Source organism: Thalassophryne amazonica, chromosome 20 (assembly GCF_902500255.1).
Source record: "Thalassophryne amazonica chromosome 20, fThaAma1.1, whole genome shotgun sequence".
In the NCBI taxonomy this organism is placed as follows: Eukaryota; Metazoa; Chordata; class Actinopteri; order Batrachoidiformes; family Batrachoididae; genus Thalassophryne; species Thalassophryne amazonica.
In genome coordinates, this window is record NC_047122.1 from 284,134 (window position 1) to 305,992 (window position 21,859).

The following is a 21,859-nucleotide window of genomic DNA, read 5'->3' on the forward strand; positions in this document are numbered from 1 at the left end:
TGGACAGCGGGGACTTGACCACCTTACAGAGTGTGTAGACAGTGGGGACTTGACCACCTTACAGTGTGTGTAGACAGTGGGGACTTGACCACCTTACAGAGTGTGTAGACAGTGGGGACTTGACCACCTTACAGTGTGTGGACAGCGGGGACTTGACCACGTTGCAAAGTGTTTGGACATCGGGGCTTGACCACCTTATAGAGTGTGTGGACAGCAGAGACTTACCGGAAGACAGAAGGATGACGGCCTGTAATAATGCCACCTCAGAGTCGTCCAAGTTAAAGGAGGACAGCGCCACACCAAGGTCAAAGATGGCATCTGAGACCACACCGAGGCCTCCGTTCTTAAGCTGATCCCGGGTCACGGCCATCTCCCCGTTGAGTGTTAGCGTCTCGCTCTCTGGATCATAACGCACGGCCGCTCGTAGAGACATGATCTCCATGCAACAGCCTTTCAACAGGATGATCTGGTCTTCACAAGGCAGCTGGTCAAAAAGAGAAAAACCCCGTCAGGCCCCACTGCGAGTCCTACCAGAGTCATGAAGTCCACACACTTACAGTTGTATGTAAAAGTTTGGGCCCCCTGATGATTTCCATGATTTTTCTTTATAAATCATTGGTTGTTTGGATCAGAAATTTCAGTTAAATATATCATATAGCAGACAAACACAGTGATATTTGAGAAGTGAAATGAAGTTGATAGGATTTACAGAAAGTGTGCAATAATTATTTAAAAAAAAATTAGACAGGTGCATAAATTTGGGCACCCCAACAGAAAAAATACATCAATAATTAGTAGATCCTCCTTTTGCAGAAATAACAGCCTCTAAATGCTTCCTATAGCTTCCAATGAGAGTCTGGATTCTGGTTGAAGGTATTTTGGACCATTCTTCTTTACAAAACATCTCAGGTTTGTTGGTTACCGAGCATGGACAGCCCGCTTAAAATCACACCACAGATTTTCAATAATATTCAGGTCTGGGGACTGAGATGGTCATTCCAGAACGTTCTCCTTTTCTCACTCCAGTGATTCTTGATCCTGGATGGTCACAAATCCAAACATTCACACTGTCACTTATTTAAGAGTTATTTTTTAAACGTTGCTCTGCATTTGCAATGGTTAAAAACAACTACGGTTTAGACCCAGATTAGGCTGATCTTAGAATGAAACCACATGAGGTCTTCAAGTGAGATATCAGCAGCCGCAGTGTTGACAACGTCCCCGACGTCCCAACGGTGAAGACTAAACTGAAGAATTAGATGACTTCAGTCCAGATGTGGATCAGACGATCTTCTCTCAGAACAGATCTTATGAAATTTCCTCAGAGTTGAAACATTAATGATCCTACCGCGAAGTAGGATATTGTAATCAGTTCTGTGTGTGTGAACAAGATAACTAAAAACCAGCTCAACGGATTTTCACCAAACTTTGTGGGAATGTTTCTTGGGCAAATATCTCGAGATGGTTAACTGTTTGAGAGGATCAGACAGAGGTAAAGAAAAACACATTTTCTGCTATATCTCCACAACCAAAAGGGCTCCAATGATGAATTATATTTATAAATATTTATGATTGATTGGTAACATGGTTTGATTCTAGTGTTCAGAGCGTGCAAGGTTTGCCCCAGCTCGCTGATGCGATTCCTTATCAATTCCCTTACTGATACCTCTTGTGAATTTTTTCAGGTTTTCTATGTCAACAACATTTTATTGAGTCTTAAAGTAAATAAATATGAAACTGGTCATTGGATCCTTTATCTCTGAACATAAATAAAAATAAATAAAATCTGTAGTTTTTGTCAAAAGCATTTCCTTTTAGGCATTTTGGCATGAATATCTCTCCGTACGTCTGAGCTGAGCTCAGCCAGCTGCTGCACGTCAGCACAGGACGTCTCATTTTGGGAGGAAAAAAAATGTTTGATCGACTGCAGTTTGTTTGTATTACAACATTTGGAAAGAGCTGTCAATTCATTTAAACGGCGTTTCGCTTTGAATTTATTGATTCCGACTGGACTCTATCATTCTAACTTGACTCAGCAGAGAGCCGCGCAGCGTTTGGAGCTGTGTGAACAGAACGGAGGACGATTCTCGTTTCTTTCTCCCAACAAGACAGGAGTCCCAGTTAGTGACTTTAATCTGCACAATAGTGACTCACGATTGACATATTCAGGGATGAAAGTGATGAAAAACAAAAAAAGCTGAAACCCAAAATTACCCCCAACACCACCTGCATGAAAATGTTTGAATTCTAGAAGCTCTGAAATGCAATCTGGGACTATTCCAGACAATAAACTGGAGTGAGTGCAGCATCCATTTAGTGAAGGAAAAAACCCAACTTTCCTTATTCAAATTCATTCCAGTAGTGTTCTGCTCTTACTAGGATGCAGCAGTTTTCTAGTTTGGCAGATAGTTCTGGAGGAAATCACTGAAGAAATTAACAAACTGAAAATATGGTTTGACTGAAACAAACTGTCATTAAACTTAAATAAAACAGGGATGAAATGGAGGTGTAAGAGTCACTAGGTGTTCACAGGAAACACATTTATTTTTATATTTATTTATGTTAATTGTTAGTTGGTTTTATATTTTCTGTTGTGTTTTTAATCAGGTTCTTTTTTTCTCTTTCTCTAAAACGGAATTATTAGTATTAGTAGCAATATTAGTTATTATTATTATTATTGTTATTATTCATATATAAACAAAAATAAAAAAATATTACAATTTGTAACACATTTGACTGTTTTATAACAACAAACGCTAAGCCATTAATTATTATACAGAAAACAAATGCACACAAATGTGCTGAGATGCGAACAGCTTAATGCTAACTTGAACATTGAAAACACCATAGACATGCTAATGCGTTAGCATGGGCCGTGTTTGTAATCATAAAATATATCCATCAACTGTTTCAGAAGGCTTTAACAGGTCAGTTTAACATAAAAAAGGTAAATACTACTTACAGTCATATGCTCTTTGGGGTTTTAGTGTGGAAAAATTAAGATGAAGCAAAATAAAACAAAGAACCACGAAGCAGCGGATCAGATCAATGCTTCATTGCTTCAAGCTTCAAACAAGAGCCGCGTTGCAGAAACGTTTGATTACAGACCCTGCAGGGGTTCTGTAATCAACGTAGAGAAATGATCATTTTCCCGACAAACACCCTCAAAAACAACAGCTGCTCTGAAGGACCAATAAGGGAATCGTTAAGCAAAAAGGTTATTGATATCGGTGGATTGAATCATGTCTTAACAATACCCGAAAGGAACCGGTTCTTTATACCCAAACCTTAACAGAAGCCCAGTTTAAAGGTTCAAACAGCAGCAGAACATAAACTTGTGTTGTAAAAGTAAATAAGTAGAGGACAAAATGGTAAATAAACCTGCAGACAGTGGGAAAGCTTTCTCAAAGTTCGGAAAAGACGCAAAAGTTTTTGATCAATCAATCAATCAATTTTATTTATGTAGTGCCAAATCACAACAAACAGTTGCCCCAAGGCGGTTGGGGCTGAGGGAGAGAACCAGGAAAAAGACATGCTGTGGAGGGGAGCAGAGATCAATCACTAATGATTAAATGCAGAGTGGTGCATACAGAGCAAAAAGAGAAAGAAACACTCAGTGCATCATGGGAACCCCCCAGCAGTCTAAGTCTATAGCAGCATAACTAAGGGATGGTTCAGGGTCACCTGATCCAGCCCTAACTATAAGCTTTAGCAAAAAGGAAAGTTTTTGGTTCCACAGGAGAGGAGCCTGAAAGCTGAAGGCTCTGCCTCCCATTCTACTCTTACAAACCCTAGGAACTACAAGTAAGCCTGCAGTCTGAGAGCGAAGCGCTCTATTGGGGTGATATGGTACTATGAGGTCCCTAAGATAAGATGGGACCTGATTATTCAAAACCTTATAAGTAAGAAGAAGAATTTTAAATTCTATTCTAGAATTAACAGGAAGCCAATGAAGAGAGGCCAATATGGGTGAGATATGCTCTCTCCTTCTAGTCCCCGTCAGTACTCTAGCTGCAGCATTTTGAATTAACTGAAGGCTTTTTAGGGAACGTTTAGGACAACCTGATAATATTGAATTACAATAGTCCAGCCTAGAGGAAATAAATGCATGAATTAGTTTTTCAGCATAACTCTGAGACAAGACCTTTCTGATTTTAGAGATATTGCGTAAATGCAAAAAAGCAGTCCTACATATTTGTTTAATATGCGCTTTGAATGACATATCCTGATCAAAAATGACTCCAAGATTTCTCACAGTATTACTAGAGGTCAGGGTAATGCCATCCAGAGTAAGGATCTGGTTAGACACCATGTTTCTAAGATTTGTGGGGCCAAGTACAATAACTTCAGTTTTATCTGAGTTTAAAAGCAGGAAATTAGAGGTCATCCATGTCCTTATGTCTGTAAGACAATCCTGCAGTTTAGCTAATTGGTGTGTGTCCTCTGGCTTCATGGATAGATAAAGCTGGGTATCATCTGCGTAACAATGAAAATTTAAGCAATGCCGTCTAATAATACTGCCTAAGGGAAGCATGTATAAAGTGAATAAAATTGGTCCTAGCACAGAACCTTGTGGAACTCCATAATTAACCTTAGTCTGTGAAGAAGATTCCCCATTTACATGAACAAATTGTAATCTATTAGACAAATATGATTCAAACCACCGCAGCGCAGTGCCTTTAATACCTATGGCATGCTCTAATCTCTGTAATAAAATTTTATGGTCAACAGTATCAAAGGCAGCACTGAGGTCTAACAGAACAAGCACAGAGATGAGTCCACTGTCTGAGGCCATAAGAAGATCATTTGTAACCTTCACTAATGCTGTTTCTGTACTATGATGAATTCTAAAACCTGACTGAAACTCTTCAAATAGACCATTCCTCTGCAGATGATCAGTTAGCTGTTTTACAACTACCCTTTCAAGAATTTTTGAGAGAAAAGGAAGGTTGGAGATTGGCCTATAATTAGCTAAGATAGCTGGGTCAAGTGATGGCTTTTTAAGTAATGGTTTAATTACTGCCACCTTAAAAGCCTGTGGTACATAGCCAACTAACAAAGATAGATTGATCATATTTAAGATCGAAGCATTAAATAATGGTAGGGCTTCCTTGAGCAGCCTGGTAGGAATGGGGTCTAATAAACATGTTGATGGTTTGGATGAAGTAACTAATGAAAATAACTCAGACAGAACAATCTGAGAGAAAGAGTCTAACCAAATACCGGCATCACTGAAAGCAGCCAAAGATAACGATACGTCTTTGGGATGGTTATGAGTAATTTTTTCTCTAATAGTTAAAATTTTATTAGCAAAGAAAGTCATGAAGTCATTACTAGTTAAAGTTAAAGGAATACTCGGCTCAATAGAGCTCTGACTCTTTGTCAGCCTGGCTACAGTGCTGAAAAGAAACCTGGGGTTGTTCTTATTTTCTTCAATTAGTGATGAGTAGTAAGATGTCCTAGCTTTACGGAGGGCTTTTTTTTTGATGGACATGGACATCAGCTGACAAGAAATGCATTTTACAGAAAGGACTTTTGCAGAACAGAAACAAACACAAACAGAAATTCAAAACTCATATCAGCTCCTCATACTTTTCCTTGATCCATCATGGTATGACAAGAGCACAGTGGCCCTAAAAAGCCTATTGTTTTGGGGGTCAGAAGGTCAAAGGTTAAGGCCACTGGAGCATCATTTGTAATAATCTTGTGATCTAAAAATCTCATCTCCTAATTGCCTGAATATCACCTAGTTTGGTATGTGCATCAGGTATGGTGACCCCAAAGAAGGCTGTTGGTTTTGAGGTCAAAAGGTGAGAGGTCAAAATCACTGTTCGCCCAGGGCGATGTGGGATAGACCGTGCATTTGTTATGTAATACACAAGTGGGACCTTTGTGAACCTGGGTTTTCCTGACCTTTTCCCCCTGCAGGTTAGACACAAATTTGTGCACCCCTGATGTTTTCCATGATTTTCCTTTATAAATCACTGGTTGTTTGGATCAGAAATTTCAGTTAAATATATCATATAGCAGACAAACACAGTGATATTTGAGAAGTGAAATGAAATTTATAGGATTTACAGAAAGTGTGCAATAATTCTTCAAACAAAATTAGGCAGGTGCATAAATTTGGGCACCCCAACAGAAAAAAATACATCAATATTTAGTAGATCCTCCTTTTGCAGAAATAACAGCCTCTAAATGTTCTGGATTCTAGCTGAAGGTATTTTGGACCATTCTTCTTTACAAAACATCTCCAGTTCAGTCTGGTTTGTTGGTTTCCGAGCAAGGGTTTGTAAGAGTAGAATGGGAGGCAGAGCCTTCAGCTTTCAGGCTCCTCTCCTGTGGAACCAGCTCCCAATTCAGATCAGGGAGACAGACACCCTCTCTACTTTTAAGATTAGGTTTAAAACTTTCCTTTTTGCTAAAGCTTATAGTTAGGGCTGGATCAGGTGACCCTGAACCATCCCTTAGTTATGCTGCTATAGACTTAGACTGCTGGGGGGTTCCCATGATGCACTGAGTGTTTCTTTCTCTTTTTGCTCTGTATGCACCACTCTGCATTTAATCATTAGTGATTGATCTCTGCTCCCCTCCACAGCATGTCTTTTTCCTGGTTCTCTCCCTCAGCCCCAACCAGTCCCAGCAGAAGACTGCCCCTCCCTGAGCCTGGTTCTGCTGGAGGTTTCTTCCTGTTAAAAGGGAGTTTTTCCTTCCCACTGTCGCCAAGTGCTTGCTCACAGGGGGTCGTTTTGACCGTTGGGGTTTTTACGTAATTATTGTATGGCCTTGCCTTACAATATAAAGCGCCTTGGGGCAACTGTTTGTTGTGATTTGGCGCTATATAAATAAAATTGATTGATTGATTGATGGACAGCCCGCTTAAAATCACACCACAGATTTTCAATAATATGAGCAAAGCATCGCGCAGTGGTGCGACGCTCACTCATGTTACAGGGAGTCCTAAACAGGAAATGCCAAAATTTAAATCCAGAGTAAAACAGGAAATGTTCAAATGTCAAACACTTCCTGGATTGACAGACGAGATCCCATGGAATCTCGCGGGAACTCAGTGGCAAGCTCACACTCAAACAGGAAGTGTCAATTTATCAGTCACACTGAAACAGGAAAAATCCATTGTTGAACACTTGCTGGCTAGAGCTGAGGCCGGGGTTTCACTGGACGCCCATGAAATCTGATTGGACACAGATGATTGACATGTCATGGCACCACACGTCTGGTTGAAAGAGCTGCATTTTGAAATTAGTGAGTCACATTGACTGCTAGGTTCCTCGTGTCCAGTAGTTGGTGCTGTGTACCACAAAAAGTTCTAATCCACCTTAGCAGAAGAAGAAAAATGTTTTCCTCAGATCTGAACTGAACACGTCATTTCAACTATGGACTTCTAATCACACTAAATCTATATTGGTGAATAAACTACCGTATTTTATGCCAGAAATGAAGTCCAGATTGTTAAAAGTAGCATTTCTTCTTTAATTCGCATTGACTTATCTACACGTTTAAGCTAACAGACAGCAGCTGATTCATGCTCTGTTGGCTTATTAGTGCAGCAGATAATTGAAACAATCAAATGGTGATACAAGCATCAAATTCAGCACAAGTACAGCTGGAGCAAAATTAATGGAGCAACTTTAACTTTTGACCCCTGTACAAACTGAAACTGACCTTGGTATTTCACACATTTTAATTTGTTTATTCCATTTTAAGTACATTTTTTTCTAACATTATCTTCCTCAACTCAAACTGAATGTAATTCTCTACAACTTGATATAAATGAATTCCATCCATCTATCCATTTTCTTCCGCTTTATCCAGAGTCGGGTCGCGGGGGCAGCAGCTCAAGCAAAGCCGCCCAGACCTCCCGATCCACACACACCTCCCCCAGCTCCTCTGGGGGAACCCCAAGGCATTCCCAAGCCAGCCGAGAGATGTAGTCCCTCCAGCGTGTCCTGGGTCTTCCCCGGGGCCTCCTCCCAATGGGACGTGCCCGGAACACCTCTCCAGCAAGGCATCCAGGGGGCATCCGGAAAAGATGCCCGAGCCACCTCAACTGACTTCTTTCGATGTGGAGGAGCAGCGGCTCAACTCCGAGCTCCTCCCGAGTGACCGAGCTCCTCACCCTATCTCTAAGGGAGCGCCCAGCCACCCTGCGGAGGAAACTCATCTTGGCTGCCTGTACTCGCGATCTCGTTCCTTCAGTCATGAGCCAAATCTCATGAACATAGGTGAGGATTGGAACGTAGATCAATCGGTAAATCGAGAGCTTTGCCCCCCTACTCAGCTCTCTCTTCACCACGACGGTCCATCCGTCCCTCACTCGTGAACAAGACCCCGAGATACTTAAACTCCTCCACTTGAGGCAAGGACACTCCACCGACCTGAAGAGGGCAAAGCACCTTTTTCCAGTCGAGAACCATGGCCTCGGATTTGGAGGTGCTGATTTTCATCCCGTACGCTTCACACTCGGCTGCAAACCGCCCCAGTGCACGCTGAAAGTCCTGATTTGACGAAGCCAACAGAACCACATCGTCCGCAAACAGCAGAGATGAGATTCTGTGGTTCCCAAACCAGACCCGCTCTACACCCTGGCTGCGCCTAGAAATTCTGTCCATAAAAATAATGAACAGAACCAGTGACAAAGGGCAGCCCTGGCGGAGGCCAACGTGCACTGGAAACAGGTTTGACTTACTATGCGAACCAAGCTCCTGCTGCGGTCGTACAGGGACCGGATAGCCCTTAGCAAAGGACCCCAGACCCCGTACTCCCGGAACACTCCCCACAGGGTGCCCCGAGGGACACGGTCGAACGCCTTCTCCAGATCCACAAAACATATGTGGACTGGTTGAGCAAACTCCCATGAACCCTCGTGCACCTGATGGAGCGTGTAGAGCTGGTCCAGTGTGCCGCGACCAGGACGAAAACCACACTGCTCCTCCTGAATCCGAGGTTCGACCATCGATCGAATTCTCCTCTCCTGTACCCTAGAATAGACCTTACCGGGGAGGCTGAGGAGTGTGATCCCCCTATAGTTGGAACACACCCTCCGGTCCTCCTTCTTAAACAGAGGGACCACCACCCCGGTCTGCCAATCCAGAGGCACTGTCCCCGATCGCCACGCGATGTTGCAGAGGTGTGTCAGCCAAGACAGTCCCACAACATCCAGAGACTTAAGGTACACAGGACGGATTTCATCCACCCCAGGAGCCTTGCCACCGAGGAGCTTTCTAACTACCTCGGTGACTTCGGCCTGGGTAATGGATGAGTCCGCCTCTGAGTCCCCAGTCTCTGCTTCCTCTTCGGAAGACGTGACAATGGGATTGAGGAGATCCTCGAAGTACTCCTTCCACCGCCCGACAACATCCCCAGTCAGGGTCAACAGCTACTATAAATGAATTAAAAATATAAACTCCAGCTTCCTGATGAAGTGGTGTAGAGGAGAATTTTCTTAAAAAGAAGACCTGAAAGTTCAGCTACAATTTGACAGAAAGTACATTTGAGACTTGCTTTCAGTTTGAGTTTTAGGAAGATAATTTTAGAAATTTGTATTCTTTATTTTTTGTATTTAAAATGGCATAAACAAAATAAAATGTGTGAAATTCCAAGTGTTCCAATACTTTTGGAGGGCACAGTATCATAACCTTATGATGAGTGTAAAATAAGTGTGGTATTATTACTGTTTTGTTTAAGGTTTAATTTTCACTGTTGCTGCACTTTGCGTCAAATCATAGTCATATCGTATATCATGCTGATATGAAAATTCAGGTATATGGTATCTTCTATTATCCATTCCAAATCTAAGGTGGAACTCTACTTGTGTTTACTAAGGTACACATAAATATCTTAAAGAGAGAGAGAGAGAGAGAGAGAGAGAGAGAGAGAGAGTAGAGCCACTTAGGTGCCTGGTCTTGAGAACCAGGAATGGTGGTTGAAAAGCTTTTTTATCCCATGGGAACTCTCCCTACCCACCTAAGTGACTCAAGAATATGGACAGAATGTATATAAGTGACATTTACATGAGAATTTATATGACAATATTGAGATACGATAATTTGGCCATATTGTACAGCCATACTGTCAACTAGCTGAAAACTCTGAATATTAATTTACATCTACATTAAAAAAAAATGCTTAAAGTGGGAGGGGGTTAAGAGGGCTGTAATTGGGGGGGTCAGCTGAAAAACAAAAAGAAAAATGCTTAAAAAGGTGGGGAGTAAGGGGGGCGGAGCCCCCCAGAAGCTGAAAGGTTTTCGTCATGCTCATGCTACCAAGAACCATTCTACCGAAAAAGTCTGAAGGACCTAAAGGACATTGTTAGATGGCGACAAGATTTTCCAGGCATGTGAGAGACAAATAAAGAAAATGCTTAAAAAGGCGGTGGATCTGGGGGGGGGGGGCATGCTAATACTCCCCTGAAGCATTTACTCAAAATAAAGTGTGAAGGACCTAAATGACATGGTGAGATGCTGACGAGCTTCGCTCATTCATGTCCGTGACATATGCATATTATTCAGGTCTGGGGACTGAGATGGCCATTCCAGAATGTTGTACTTGTTCCTCTGCATGAATGCCTTAGTAGATTTTGAGCAGTGTTTAGAGTCACTGTCTTGTTGATCCAGCCCTGGCGCAAGTTCAACTTTGTCACTGATTCATGAACATTGTTCTCAAGAATCTGCTGATATTGACTGGAATCCATGTGACCCTCAACTTTAACAAGATTCCCAGTACCTGCACTGGCCACACAGCATGATAGAACCACCTCCAAAAGTGTTTTTCTTGGAATGCTGTGTTCTTTTTCAGCCATGCATACAGTCCCTCGTTATGTCCAAATAACTCAATTTTAGTTTCATCAGTCCACAGCATCTTATTCCAAAATGAAACTGGCTTGTCCAAATGTGCTTTAGCATACCTCAAGCAACTCTGTTTGTGGCGTGTACACAGAAAAGGCTTCCTCTGCATTACAGCATCATACAGCATCTCTTTGTGCAAAGTGCACTGTATAGTTGAATGATGCACAGAGACACTATCTGCAGCAAGATCATGTTGTAGGTCTTTGGAGCAGGTCTGTGGGTTGACTATGACTGTTCTCACCATCCTTCGCTTCAGCTTATCTGAGATATTTCTTGGCCTGCCACTTTGGCCCTTAACTAGTACTGTGCCTGTGGTCTTCCATTTCCTCACTATGTTCCTCACAGTGGAAACTGACAGCTGAAATCTCTGAGATAGCTTTTTGTATCCTTCCCCTAAACCATGATGTTGAACAATCTTTGTTTTCAGGTCATTTGAGAGTCATGTTGCCACTCATTAGAAGAGATGCAAAGAGGGGAAACATTTGCAAATGGCCACCTTAAGTACCCTTTCTCATGATTTGATTTACCTGTGTAAGGAGGTCAAGGGTCAGTTAGCTTACCAAACCAATTTTGTGTTACAATAATTAGTGCCAAATGTATTCAAATCAATAAAATGACAAGGCTGCCCAAATTTAAACATCTGCCCAGTTTTGTTTAAATAATTATTGCACACTTTCTGTAAATACTATAAACGTCATTTCACTTCTTAAAGATCAGTGTGTTCATCTGCTATATGATATATTTAACTGAAATTTCTGATCCAGACAATCAATGATTTATGAAGGAAAATCATGAAAATTATCAGGGTGCCCAAACTTTTGCATATAACTGTAAATAAAAAAATCAAGTGATATTCAAAGACTTAACAGCGCCCTCTAGCAGGGTTTTTCCACTGTAGCAGTTACAGGTTTCTGCTCTTCATCAACACACTGTCAAGCTTCGATAATCTAATACTCACCTCACAAAACATAGGCAGTTTTTTGGCAAAGTCCACCACTCGGGTTATGGCAGGGGTAATAATTTTTGTAAACTGACTGAAGGCTTCTATGTCCACTTTGTTTCCTTCGGGTGCATTTACCACCGACGCTTGTCCAATGTCCTCAGGCTGAAATGAGAAGGAGGAGTGTCAGTGTCTTACTAGTCTGCCCGACCGAGCGAAGACATACGACAGCATCAGCACACAATTTTTAACGATTAATCAAGAGCGAAGTGGGGAGTGTGAGCTTCCACGGTCAAATCAGGAGGAGGAGGAAAGGAAAAGTGAGATAAATTAAGCTGGGTGAAGAGGTTTACTGATTTAGTCGGCAAAATTTGACCCGGGTTATCCATTGATAACGGACAAGTGTGATGTGAAGATTAAGACGAGGCTATGAATTTCCAAAAACAAGAAAGTGGTCAAAGCTGTAAATAAAGGTGTGGCTACAGACACGAGCTGTTTGTCGCAGACTACGAGTGACTGCACACAAAAAGCAGTCAGCAGGCAGACATCAGTTTGAGGCAACATTCTGTCCACTGGATCTTACCTTAGTGTCCTTCACCCCCGCTGCACTCTGGTCAGAAGTATAGAATACATTACAAGTTATTTCATTAAGAAGCATAGCTTCCTCGACCTGTTGGATAATCAACAGGAATCGTGAAGTCTCAATGAAGAACCCGTGTCAAGCCAACTAAAAAGAAAACATGTTAAAACTGAAGACAGATGTAAAGAGTGCAGATAGAAAACAGGTGAGGACAGAAGTCCAGGACATGGGTTTCTATGGGAAGATCCATTTCCAGGACTCCAAACAGGTCCTGATAAACAGTCAGAGCGCCGCCGTACATACGATAAATACTCGATGTTCAAAGTCTGAATGACATTTTTTCTTCGGTAAAAGCGGTGAAGCTGCACTTGCACCTGGCCACGCTGGGGCGACTTAGTGCCACAACTGGCAAAGCGACAAGTCGGCGCACTTTGGCTGACTTACTCAAGCAGCTCACTTTTCTGCCTCCTGAGCGGGCAAACACTCGGCAGGTCGGTCAGGTTTGGTGCATACACCGGTGCCACGTTGCCCCACAACTACCAACCCAAGGTACTGCTCCAGGTCCAATCACCCAGCCATGCTCAGCCAGGGGACAGATGGACACATGGCCTTCTTCAGTTGTAGGAATCCTCAACACTGAGGCACCTGCACCTTGGATCATTCTCACAGAAATGCACTGTGTGCTGCTCCCTCACTGTGCTCGTGATGCACCTCGCCTGAGCTCCCTAACTAACTGCTCATTTGACATGGAGTCATTCCAGTGGTACTCAAGGATTCTCCCAGGAGATCCAGATTAGGCAAAACTTGGGAAAGTCTTTTTCCCCCTCACCATTGCATGGAGGTCTCCTCCTCGGCACCTCAGCTCCACGTATGGTTGGTCTAGACTGGCCTGCGGTACACCCGGTGTCGCAGACCGAACGGTCCCCACTAAAAATTGGTTTGTCCTCCCGTCACTGCGCATGTGTCATTTTAGACCACAGCAGCGCGTCTGAGTCTGACTCACTTCACCTAACACGATCAAAGGGAATAATGTGATTATTAACCATCAGATGACAAAGTAAAACATCTTAAATCATTCTAAAGTTAGTTTTAAGCAGAAATGAGGCGATAATCGGTGAGTCGCTACTGACACTTTGAAATGACACGTGTGCAGTGAAGGCAGAGCGGACCAATTTTTGTTTTGTTTTTTTCAGTCAGTGACATTACTTACAGTTGTGCTCAAAAGTTTACATACTCAGGCAGAATTTTTTATTTTTTCCCCCACTGTTCAGAGAATATGAATGATAATTCAATTCAATTCAATCAATTTTATTTATATAGCGCCAAATCACAACAAACAGTTGCCCCAAGGCGCTTTATATTGTAAGGCAAGGCCATACAATAATTACGTAAAAACCCCAAAGGTCAAAACGACCCCCTGTGAGCAAGCACTTGGCTACAGTGGGAAGGAAAAACTCCCTTTTAACAGGAAGAAACCTCCAGCAGAACCAGGCTCAGGGAGGGGCAGTCTTCTGCTGGGACTGGTTGGGGCTGAGGGAGAGAACCAGGAAAAAGACATGCTGTGGAGGGGAGCAGAGATCAATCACTAATGATTAAATGCAGAGTGGCGCATACAGAGCAAAAAGAGAAAGAAACACTCAGTGCATCATGGGAACCCCCCAGCAGTCTACGTCTATAGCAGCATAACTAAGGGATGGTTCAGGGTCACCTGATCCAGCCCTAACTATAAGCTTTAGCAAAAAGGAAAGTTTTAAGCCTAATCTTAAAAGTAGAGAGGGTGTCTGTCTCCCTGATCCGAATTGGGAGCTGGTTCCACAGGAGAGGAGCCTGAAAGCTGAAGGCTCTGCCTCCCTATTCTACTCTTACAAACCCTAGGAACTACAAGTAAGCCTGCAGTCTGAGAGCGAAGCGCTCTATTGGGGTGATATGGTACTACGAGGTCCCTAAGATAAGATGGGACCTGATTATTCAAAACCTTATAAGTAAGAAGAAGAATTTTAAATTCTATTCTAGAATTAACAGGAAGCCAATGAAGAGAGGCCAATATGGGTGAGATATGCTCTCTCCTTCTAGTCCCCGTCAGTACTCTAGCTGCAGCATTTTGAATTAACTGAAGGCTTTTCAGTGAACTTTTAGGACAACCTGATAATAATGAATTACAATAGTCCAGCCTAGAGGAAATAAATGCATGAATTAGTTTTTCAGCATCACTCTGAGACAAGACCTTTCTGATTTTAGAGATATTGCGTAAATGCAAAAAAGCAGTCTTACATATTTGTTTAATATGCGCTTTGAATGACATATCCTGATCAAAAATGACTCCAAGATTTCTCACAGTATTACTAGAGGTCAGGGTAATGCCATCCAGAGTAAGGATCTGGTTAGACACCATGTTTCTAAGATTTGTGGGACCAAGTACAATAACTTCAGTTTTATCTGAGTTTAAAAGCAGGAAATTAGAGGTCATCCATGTCCTTATGTCTGTAAGACAATCCTGCAGTTTAGCTAATTGGTGTGTGTCCTCTGGCTTCATGGATAGATAAAGCTGGGTATCATCTGCATAACAATGAAAATTTAAGCAATACCGTGTAATAATACTGCCTAAGGGAAGCACGTATAAAGTGAATAAAATTGGTCCTAGCACAGAACCTTGTGGAACTCCATAATTAACCTTAGTCTGTGAAGAAGATTCCCCATTTACATGAACAAATTGTAATCTATTAGATAAATATGATTCAAACCACCGCAGCGCAGTGCCTTTAATACCTATGGCATGCTCTAATCTCTGTAATAAAATTTTATGGTCAACAGTATCAAAAGCAGCACTGAGGTCTAACAGAACAAGCACAGAGATGAGTCCACTGTCTGAGGCCATAAGAAGATCATTTGTAACCTTCACTAATGCTGTTTCTGTACTATGATGAATTCTAAAACCTGACTGAAACTCTTCAAATAGACCATTCCTCTGCAGATGATCAGTTAGCTGTTTAACAACTACCCTTTCAAGAATTTTTGAGAGAAAAGGAAGGTTGGAGATTGGCCTATAATTAGCTAAGATAGCTGGGTCAAGTGATGGCTTTTTAAGTAATGGTTTAATTACTGCCACCTTAAAAGCCTGTGGTACATAGCCAACTAATAAAGATAGATTGATCATATTTAAGATCGAAGCATTAAATAATGTTAGGGCTTCCTTGAGCAGCCTGGTAGGAATGGGGTCCAACAGACATGTTGATGGTTTGGATGAAGTAACTAATGAAAATAACTCAGACAGAACAATCTGAGAGAAAGAGTCTAACCAAATACCGGCATCACTGAAAGCAGCCAAAGATAACAATACGTCTTTGGGATGGTTATGAGTAATTTTTTCTCTAATAGTTAAAATTTTATTAGCAAAGAAAGTCATGAAGTCATTACTAGTTAAAGTTAAAGGAATACTCGGCTCAATAGAGCTCTGACTCTTTGTCAGCCTGGCTACAGTGCTGAAAAGAAACCTGGGGTTGTTCTTATTTTCTTCAATTAGTGATGAGTAGTAAGATGTCCTAGCTTTATGGAGGGCTTTTTATAGAGCAACAGACTCTTTTTCCAGGCTAAGTGAAGATCTTCTAAATTAGTGAGACGCCATTTCCTCTCCAACTTACGGGTTATCTGCTTTAAGCTGCGAGTTTGTGAGTTATACCACGGAGTCAGGCACTTTTGATTTAAAGCTCTCTTTTTCAGAGGAGCTACAGCATCCAAAGTTGTCTTCAATGAGGATGTAAAACTATTGACGAGATACTCTATCTCACTTACAGAGTTTAGGTAGCTACTCTGCACTGTGTTGGTATATGGCATTAGAGAACATAAAGAAGGAATCATATCCTTAAACCTAGTTACAGCGCTTTCTGAAAGACTTCTAGTGTAATGAAACTTATTCCCCACTGCTGGGTAGTCCATCAGAGTAAATGTAAATGTTATTAAGAAATGATCAGACAGAAGGGAGTTTTCAGGGAATACTGTTAAGTCTTCTATTTCCATACCATAAGTCAGAACAAGATCTAAGATATGATTAAAGTGGTGGGTGGACTCATTTACATTTTGAGCAAAGCCAATTGAGTCTAATAATAGATTAAATGCAGTGTTGAGGCTGTCATTCTCAGCATCTGTGTGGATGTTAAAATCGCCCACTATAATTATTTTATCTGAGCTAAGCACTAAGTCAGACAAAAGGTCTGAATGATAACACAAAACTTTTTTTAACTTATGGTTGGTGGTTGGCTGAAGCCATCAAATCTGTCCTCACTCCACTACATGAGACGTGTTCTACAGATTCTATTCATATTGATGAATTGGCTCTGTGATTAAAGTGAGAAACGATGTCTCATACAGGGTTCGTTCTGATCGTGCCGTAGAAACCCATGTTAAATTCAAATGTTGCAGCAATTACAGCAGAGCGATTAAACAAAAAAGAAAAGAAAAAGCAAATTCATAAAAAATGTCAAGCATGAAATCAAAAGCGACAGAGAGAGAAATTCAACAGCATGAAAAGAGCAGGTTATAGATGTTAGCGGTTAACAAAGCACACAAAGATGTTCCATTTTTAAATTATGTTGCTGTTCTGAGGAACACACTTTCTCCATCGTCCAGCTAATTCTCCCCACTCTACAAGGAGATACAAAAGACACATGGACACATTAAACACAGTGGAACAGTGGAGGAGGAGGAGGAGGCTCAGAAGAGGAGGGGTTCGGGGGGGCACGGTAATCAATACAGTCAAGGCTGGTGTGAGGACGCAGGGACAGGGGGGACGGCTCACCAAGAATTTCCGTTTCTGCTTCCAGTGGTTGCCCTGAGCGTTGGTGGCCATGTGGGCGTCCGTCACCATGCGGATCAGGTCCCACTCCTCCTGGGTGGGCTCCATTCGCACCCACACTGTTTTCTGTACTTCCTCCCTCCGGCGGCGCTCCCGGTTCTCTTCGATTAACTTCCGCTTGGCCAGCCTCTTGCTGTCGTCCAACACCACTTGGAGGAGGGGAAAGACGAAAGAGGAAGACGATGAGATCGGACAGAAAGGAGGAGGAGGGTTAAAGGAGTCAAACGGTCAGTGACAGACTTCAAATCCGGGAAAATCACAGAAAATATCTGATGTGACGTCATCAAGACTCGACGATGTGCTTCAGCAGGAGACACAAGTTCTCTTTATGTCGAGATTTATAACACAGGACGTAAAAAGGGCAGAAAAATTATCAAAAGTCCAAAACTATTTGCTTAGGTTTTACTTAAAAATCCAAACAGGTAACCAAATCTGACAAATACCAAATAGAAATGAAGCCATCTGAGAAAATAAAGAAAAATGACACATAGAAACAAAAAACTGCACCTTTTGGGATTCATACTGACAGAATGTGTGCAGCAGCAGCCTGGGGGGGGGGGGGGGGCGCACCACACCACACCATTTAGTGTTTTTTGACATACTGTGTTAAAACCTGGAAGGGGCAGACTAATCTACCCCCCCCCCCCCCCAAAAAAAAAAAAAAAAAAAACCTGATGTTGCTGAAGCCTGAGTCAGCCCACAGCTGTAGGTACAGTACACTTTGAGTGTTCTGCAAATGTACTGGTCATAAATCCAACTTGACATGTGGTTTGAGAAGTAAAGGCTGAACCTGGAGTGTGTGCCCTCTGCCCTCTACCCTCTGCCAAGGCGCCATCTTCAGTGCTCGCGGTGTCGACCAAATTCTGTTCTTAGGTGTGAAGTATCTCTCAGACAGTGTCCATGTCCACATCTCACTACTGAGTGTAAACATCAAAGGCCCAATGGCACTGATGTGTCATGCACAGTCTAAAGTGCACTGTGCACGTGCAGTCAGGGTGTGTCCGACTCCACTTTTGTCACTTGCATGTCAAAAAATCACAGGTATGCTTTGGGTTTCACATTAATTCAACCAATCAGATTGCGCCTGATGCAAAGTTATGAAAACAGTGACAAGCTTCCTGTTTCTTGTTGAGTTCATGAATCTGCGTGCAACGTATCACAATGTGTGCACAGACAGCAGTCAGCAAAGCTCTCTGATGTGAATCGCGAAGGTAAGGGCCAAGTCCAAGTCAGGGGGAATTACGGTGAAACAGCTTGTATGAGCAAACCACAAAAACATCAGGCCGATGTCAGGAGGGACACGTGGTCGGGTAGGCATGAACAATCCTGCTGCATGAACAGTTTCGAGCATGAGCATGCACAAAACCATCCCAGTGAGAACACAGTGTGAGGAGCTGAAGCATGTGTAACCACATCGTGCAGTTGCTGTGGAAAAAAAATACATGCCACCCACGGGATTTGAACCTGCAATTTACAAAAGCTCTGATTGCCAGTCAGAAACAGTCACTGCGCTACTATCGCTGTCCTATAAAATGTGCATAAAATGCCTGAAATCAACAAGGAGATAAACATAAAAAAAAAACTCCCACACCATAAAAAACACTGGATTTTATTGAATCCCTCTTATCGAGCGAACAAAAAGTATGAACCATCTGTTCCTCTCTAGATGACTCATAGTCACAGACTTACAGTCATGAAAAGACATCATATCATGTCCCCATCTGCTGGCCCGATGTGTCCAGCCACCCCGCGCGTCTGTCCGGCCCCACACGCGTGTCCTGTGGACGGCGCCCTGCAGGACAGACACCACGTCATGTTGAAAGAAGAGAGCTCACATGGGTGACGTGCCATTCAGATCGCCTGTTGTGTGTTATGATCTGACTGTCCGTTTCACCTGGGGCAGCTTGTCAATGTGTGCACCGTGTGCTTCCTCACTGCAACCATCGCAACAGCGATATATGTTTTTATGTATGTCCATGTGAGGACAGCAAGCAGACACACACACGTCACAGTGGACAGTTGTAAGTTCATGTCTGTCCAAAAATGGTAAGTTTTCCCCAGCTGGGACGTCCGGAACCAGAGATCTCAACAGCAGCTGCTGTCAGTGGACACGCCCCCTGTCAGTTCAGCGCACACACCAACGTGTCACACTGTTTCTCTGTTATGTGATTATTACTTTTTAGTTATTTGTTATGTAATTGTGTATGTAGGCAGTGTAGTACTTATTAACATACCTGTTCTGGCTGTGGTCTCTGTGTTTGCACTGTGAAATGTCCTGTGCACTGAGCCGTCATTTGTGGTCTCTGGTCAGCAGCTGGGAGCCGTGTTGTGTGAGCTCTGACCTGGCTGTCTGGCCCCTTGTGTGTTCATGTCTGAACATGAACACACAGTGGTTAAGGTGTTGGGCTTGAGTCCAGAATATCATGGGTTCAAATCCCCGCCTGACTGGAAAATCACTAAAGGCCCTTGGGCAAGGCCTTTAATCCCCTATTGCTCCCGATGTGTAGTGAGCGCCTTGTATGGCAGCACCCTGACATCTGGGTGAATGTGAGGCATTGTTGTAAAACGCTTTGAGCGTCTGATACAGATGGAAAAGCGCTATATAAATGCAGTCCATTTACCATTTACGAGGTCTGTCCATAAAGTATCGTACCTTTTTATTTTTTTTTAAACTATATGGATTTGATTCATATGTTTTCACGTCAGACAAGCTTGAACCCTCGTGCGCATGCGTGAGTTTTTCCACGCCTGTCGGGGACGTCATTCGCTTGTGAGCACGCCTTGTGGAAGGAGTGGTCCCGCCCCGTTGTCAGATTTTCATTGTCTGGAAATGGCGGAATGATTTGGGGGTTTTTTCCATCAGAATTTTTTCAGAAGCTGTTAGAGACTGGCACCTGGAAACCATTCAAAAAATTTATCTGGCTTTCGGTGAAAATTTTACGGGCTTCACAGAGAATAAGGTCTGTTAGTACAGCTTTAAGGACCCCTTTAAGGATGCTCAGCGCGCCGCGCTCCGAGCTGCGACGACGCAGCACAAGCCACCGGACCATTTCTAAACGGATGGCTCTGTGGATACGAGACCGTCGTGTGCTCTTTCTCTGGTTATCACAAGAGCTGGACATCAGCCATTTTCCGGCAGATTTCACTGTTAACAAGAGATTTTGTCATGGAAAGCCGCGCGGAGGCTTCGCGTGTAACGACCAATTCGCTTTGGAAGCGAGACAAAGGAACACCTCCGTTTCGGCGTGTCAGAGGACAAGTTTGGACATGTCCAGCTCTCCACAATTTCACTGATACTTACTGGACTGGTAAGCATTGAAAGCCGAGATAGACATGTCCAAACACATGCGACACACATGCATGACATGTGTTGGTTTCAATACCTGAAATAAGTGACTCAATAAGTGTTTTTTTTCTGCTCACTATTTTTGTGCTAACAGATGCTACAGATCAGTGGTTTCTGCTCTGTAGTCTTCCATGTTTTGGTCTGATACCTCATTTCTATCTCACAGTGCGAAGCTACGCCAGAGCTCACAGCAGTGAAAGTTGGATTGGGTTGAACTTTGACCACGGCAGCCTGATGACAAGAGGCAAATGCGCGCTCCCATCAGAAACGTGGCTTTAGCTCGGTTTTTGACGCGGCGTTTTTTGCTGCGTCAAAAAAGTGACGCATCTCACTGAAAATTTTAACAGCCATTTTGCCGTGGTTACAGTCAGTGTGCACGTGCATCCTGAACCTGCCTGGACACCGTGTCACATACAGTAAACTAAAGCACTGGCATCGCGGGTCGAGTCTAAGCAGACTTCAGCCGTCTCAACGCCGAGCGTTTTCAACTTTGTGTTTGGGTCTCTCTCTCTCTCTCCCTCACACACACACACACACACACACACACACACACACACACACACACACACACACACACACACACACACACACACACACACACACACACACACACACACACACACACACACACACACACACACACTTACAGTCGGTTGCCATTCCAACTGCAATGCACTTCTTGAAGCGACATTCCTGGCACTGGTTTCTGGTCACTTTGTCGATGACACAGTTCCCCTCGTATTTACAGGTGTAAGTCGGGTTTAGATTCTTCTGGATTGTGCGCCTGAAGAAACCCTAAAGACAAAAAATAAAAGTCATCACTGTGATGTAGGAGTAGTTCACCTGCAGAAATGAAGTGCCTGAAGTCTTCCTTGGGGTACCTTGCACCCCTCGCAGGTAATGCAGCGATAGTGGTAGCCTGTGGCTTTGTCCCCGCACACGACACATAGCTCATCCTTGTCCAGGTAACTTGGTATGTATCCTGGAAAAAAAAAAAAAACAACAACAGAAGAACAACAGAAGAACAACATTATTTCAGCATATATTTTAACTTCATACATTACAGTCAAGTTTGTTTTTATATTGTTAAATGTCATGTGGATTTTTACTCCATATTCAAATTATTAATGTAAATATTCAATGTTTCTGAAGAGAAGAATCATTTTTAATAATAACTACTTGGCTACATCTCAAAATTATAAGCAACTTGTCTGTAAGGGATTTTTTTTTAACATAATTATACTTTTGGGAAGGCCATAATGAGACTTAATTTGTGTTC

General features: G+C 42.7%; 1 protein-coding gene across 1 annotated transcript in view; it reads right to left on the reverse strand.

The window, feature by feature from the left end:
- Nucleotides 1-21,611, reverse strand: part of thrb (thyroid hormone receptor beta) — a 35,921-nt gene extending 14,310 nt beyond the window's left edge. The window contains exons 1-6 of the mRNA XM_034161372.1: nt 21,462-21,611; nt 21,228-21,375; nt 17,178-17,383; nt 12,389-12,415; nt 11,824-11,970; nt 226-484 (exon numbers count right to left, since the gene is read on the reverse strand). Of these exons, the coding sequence (XP_034017263.1) occupies nt 226-484; nt 11,824-11,970; nt 12,389-12,415; nt 17,178-17,383; nt 21,228-21,375; nt 21,462-21,611 (937 nt within the window). The remainder of the gene's footprint in view (nt 1-225; nt 485-11,823; nt 11,971-12,388; nt 12,416-17,177; nt 17,384-21,227; nt 21,376-21,461) is intronic.
- Between the last annotated feature and the right edge of the window lie 248 nt (nt 21,612-21,859).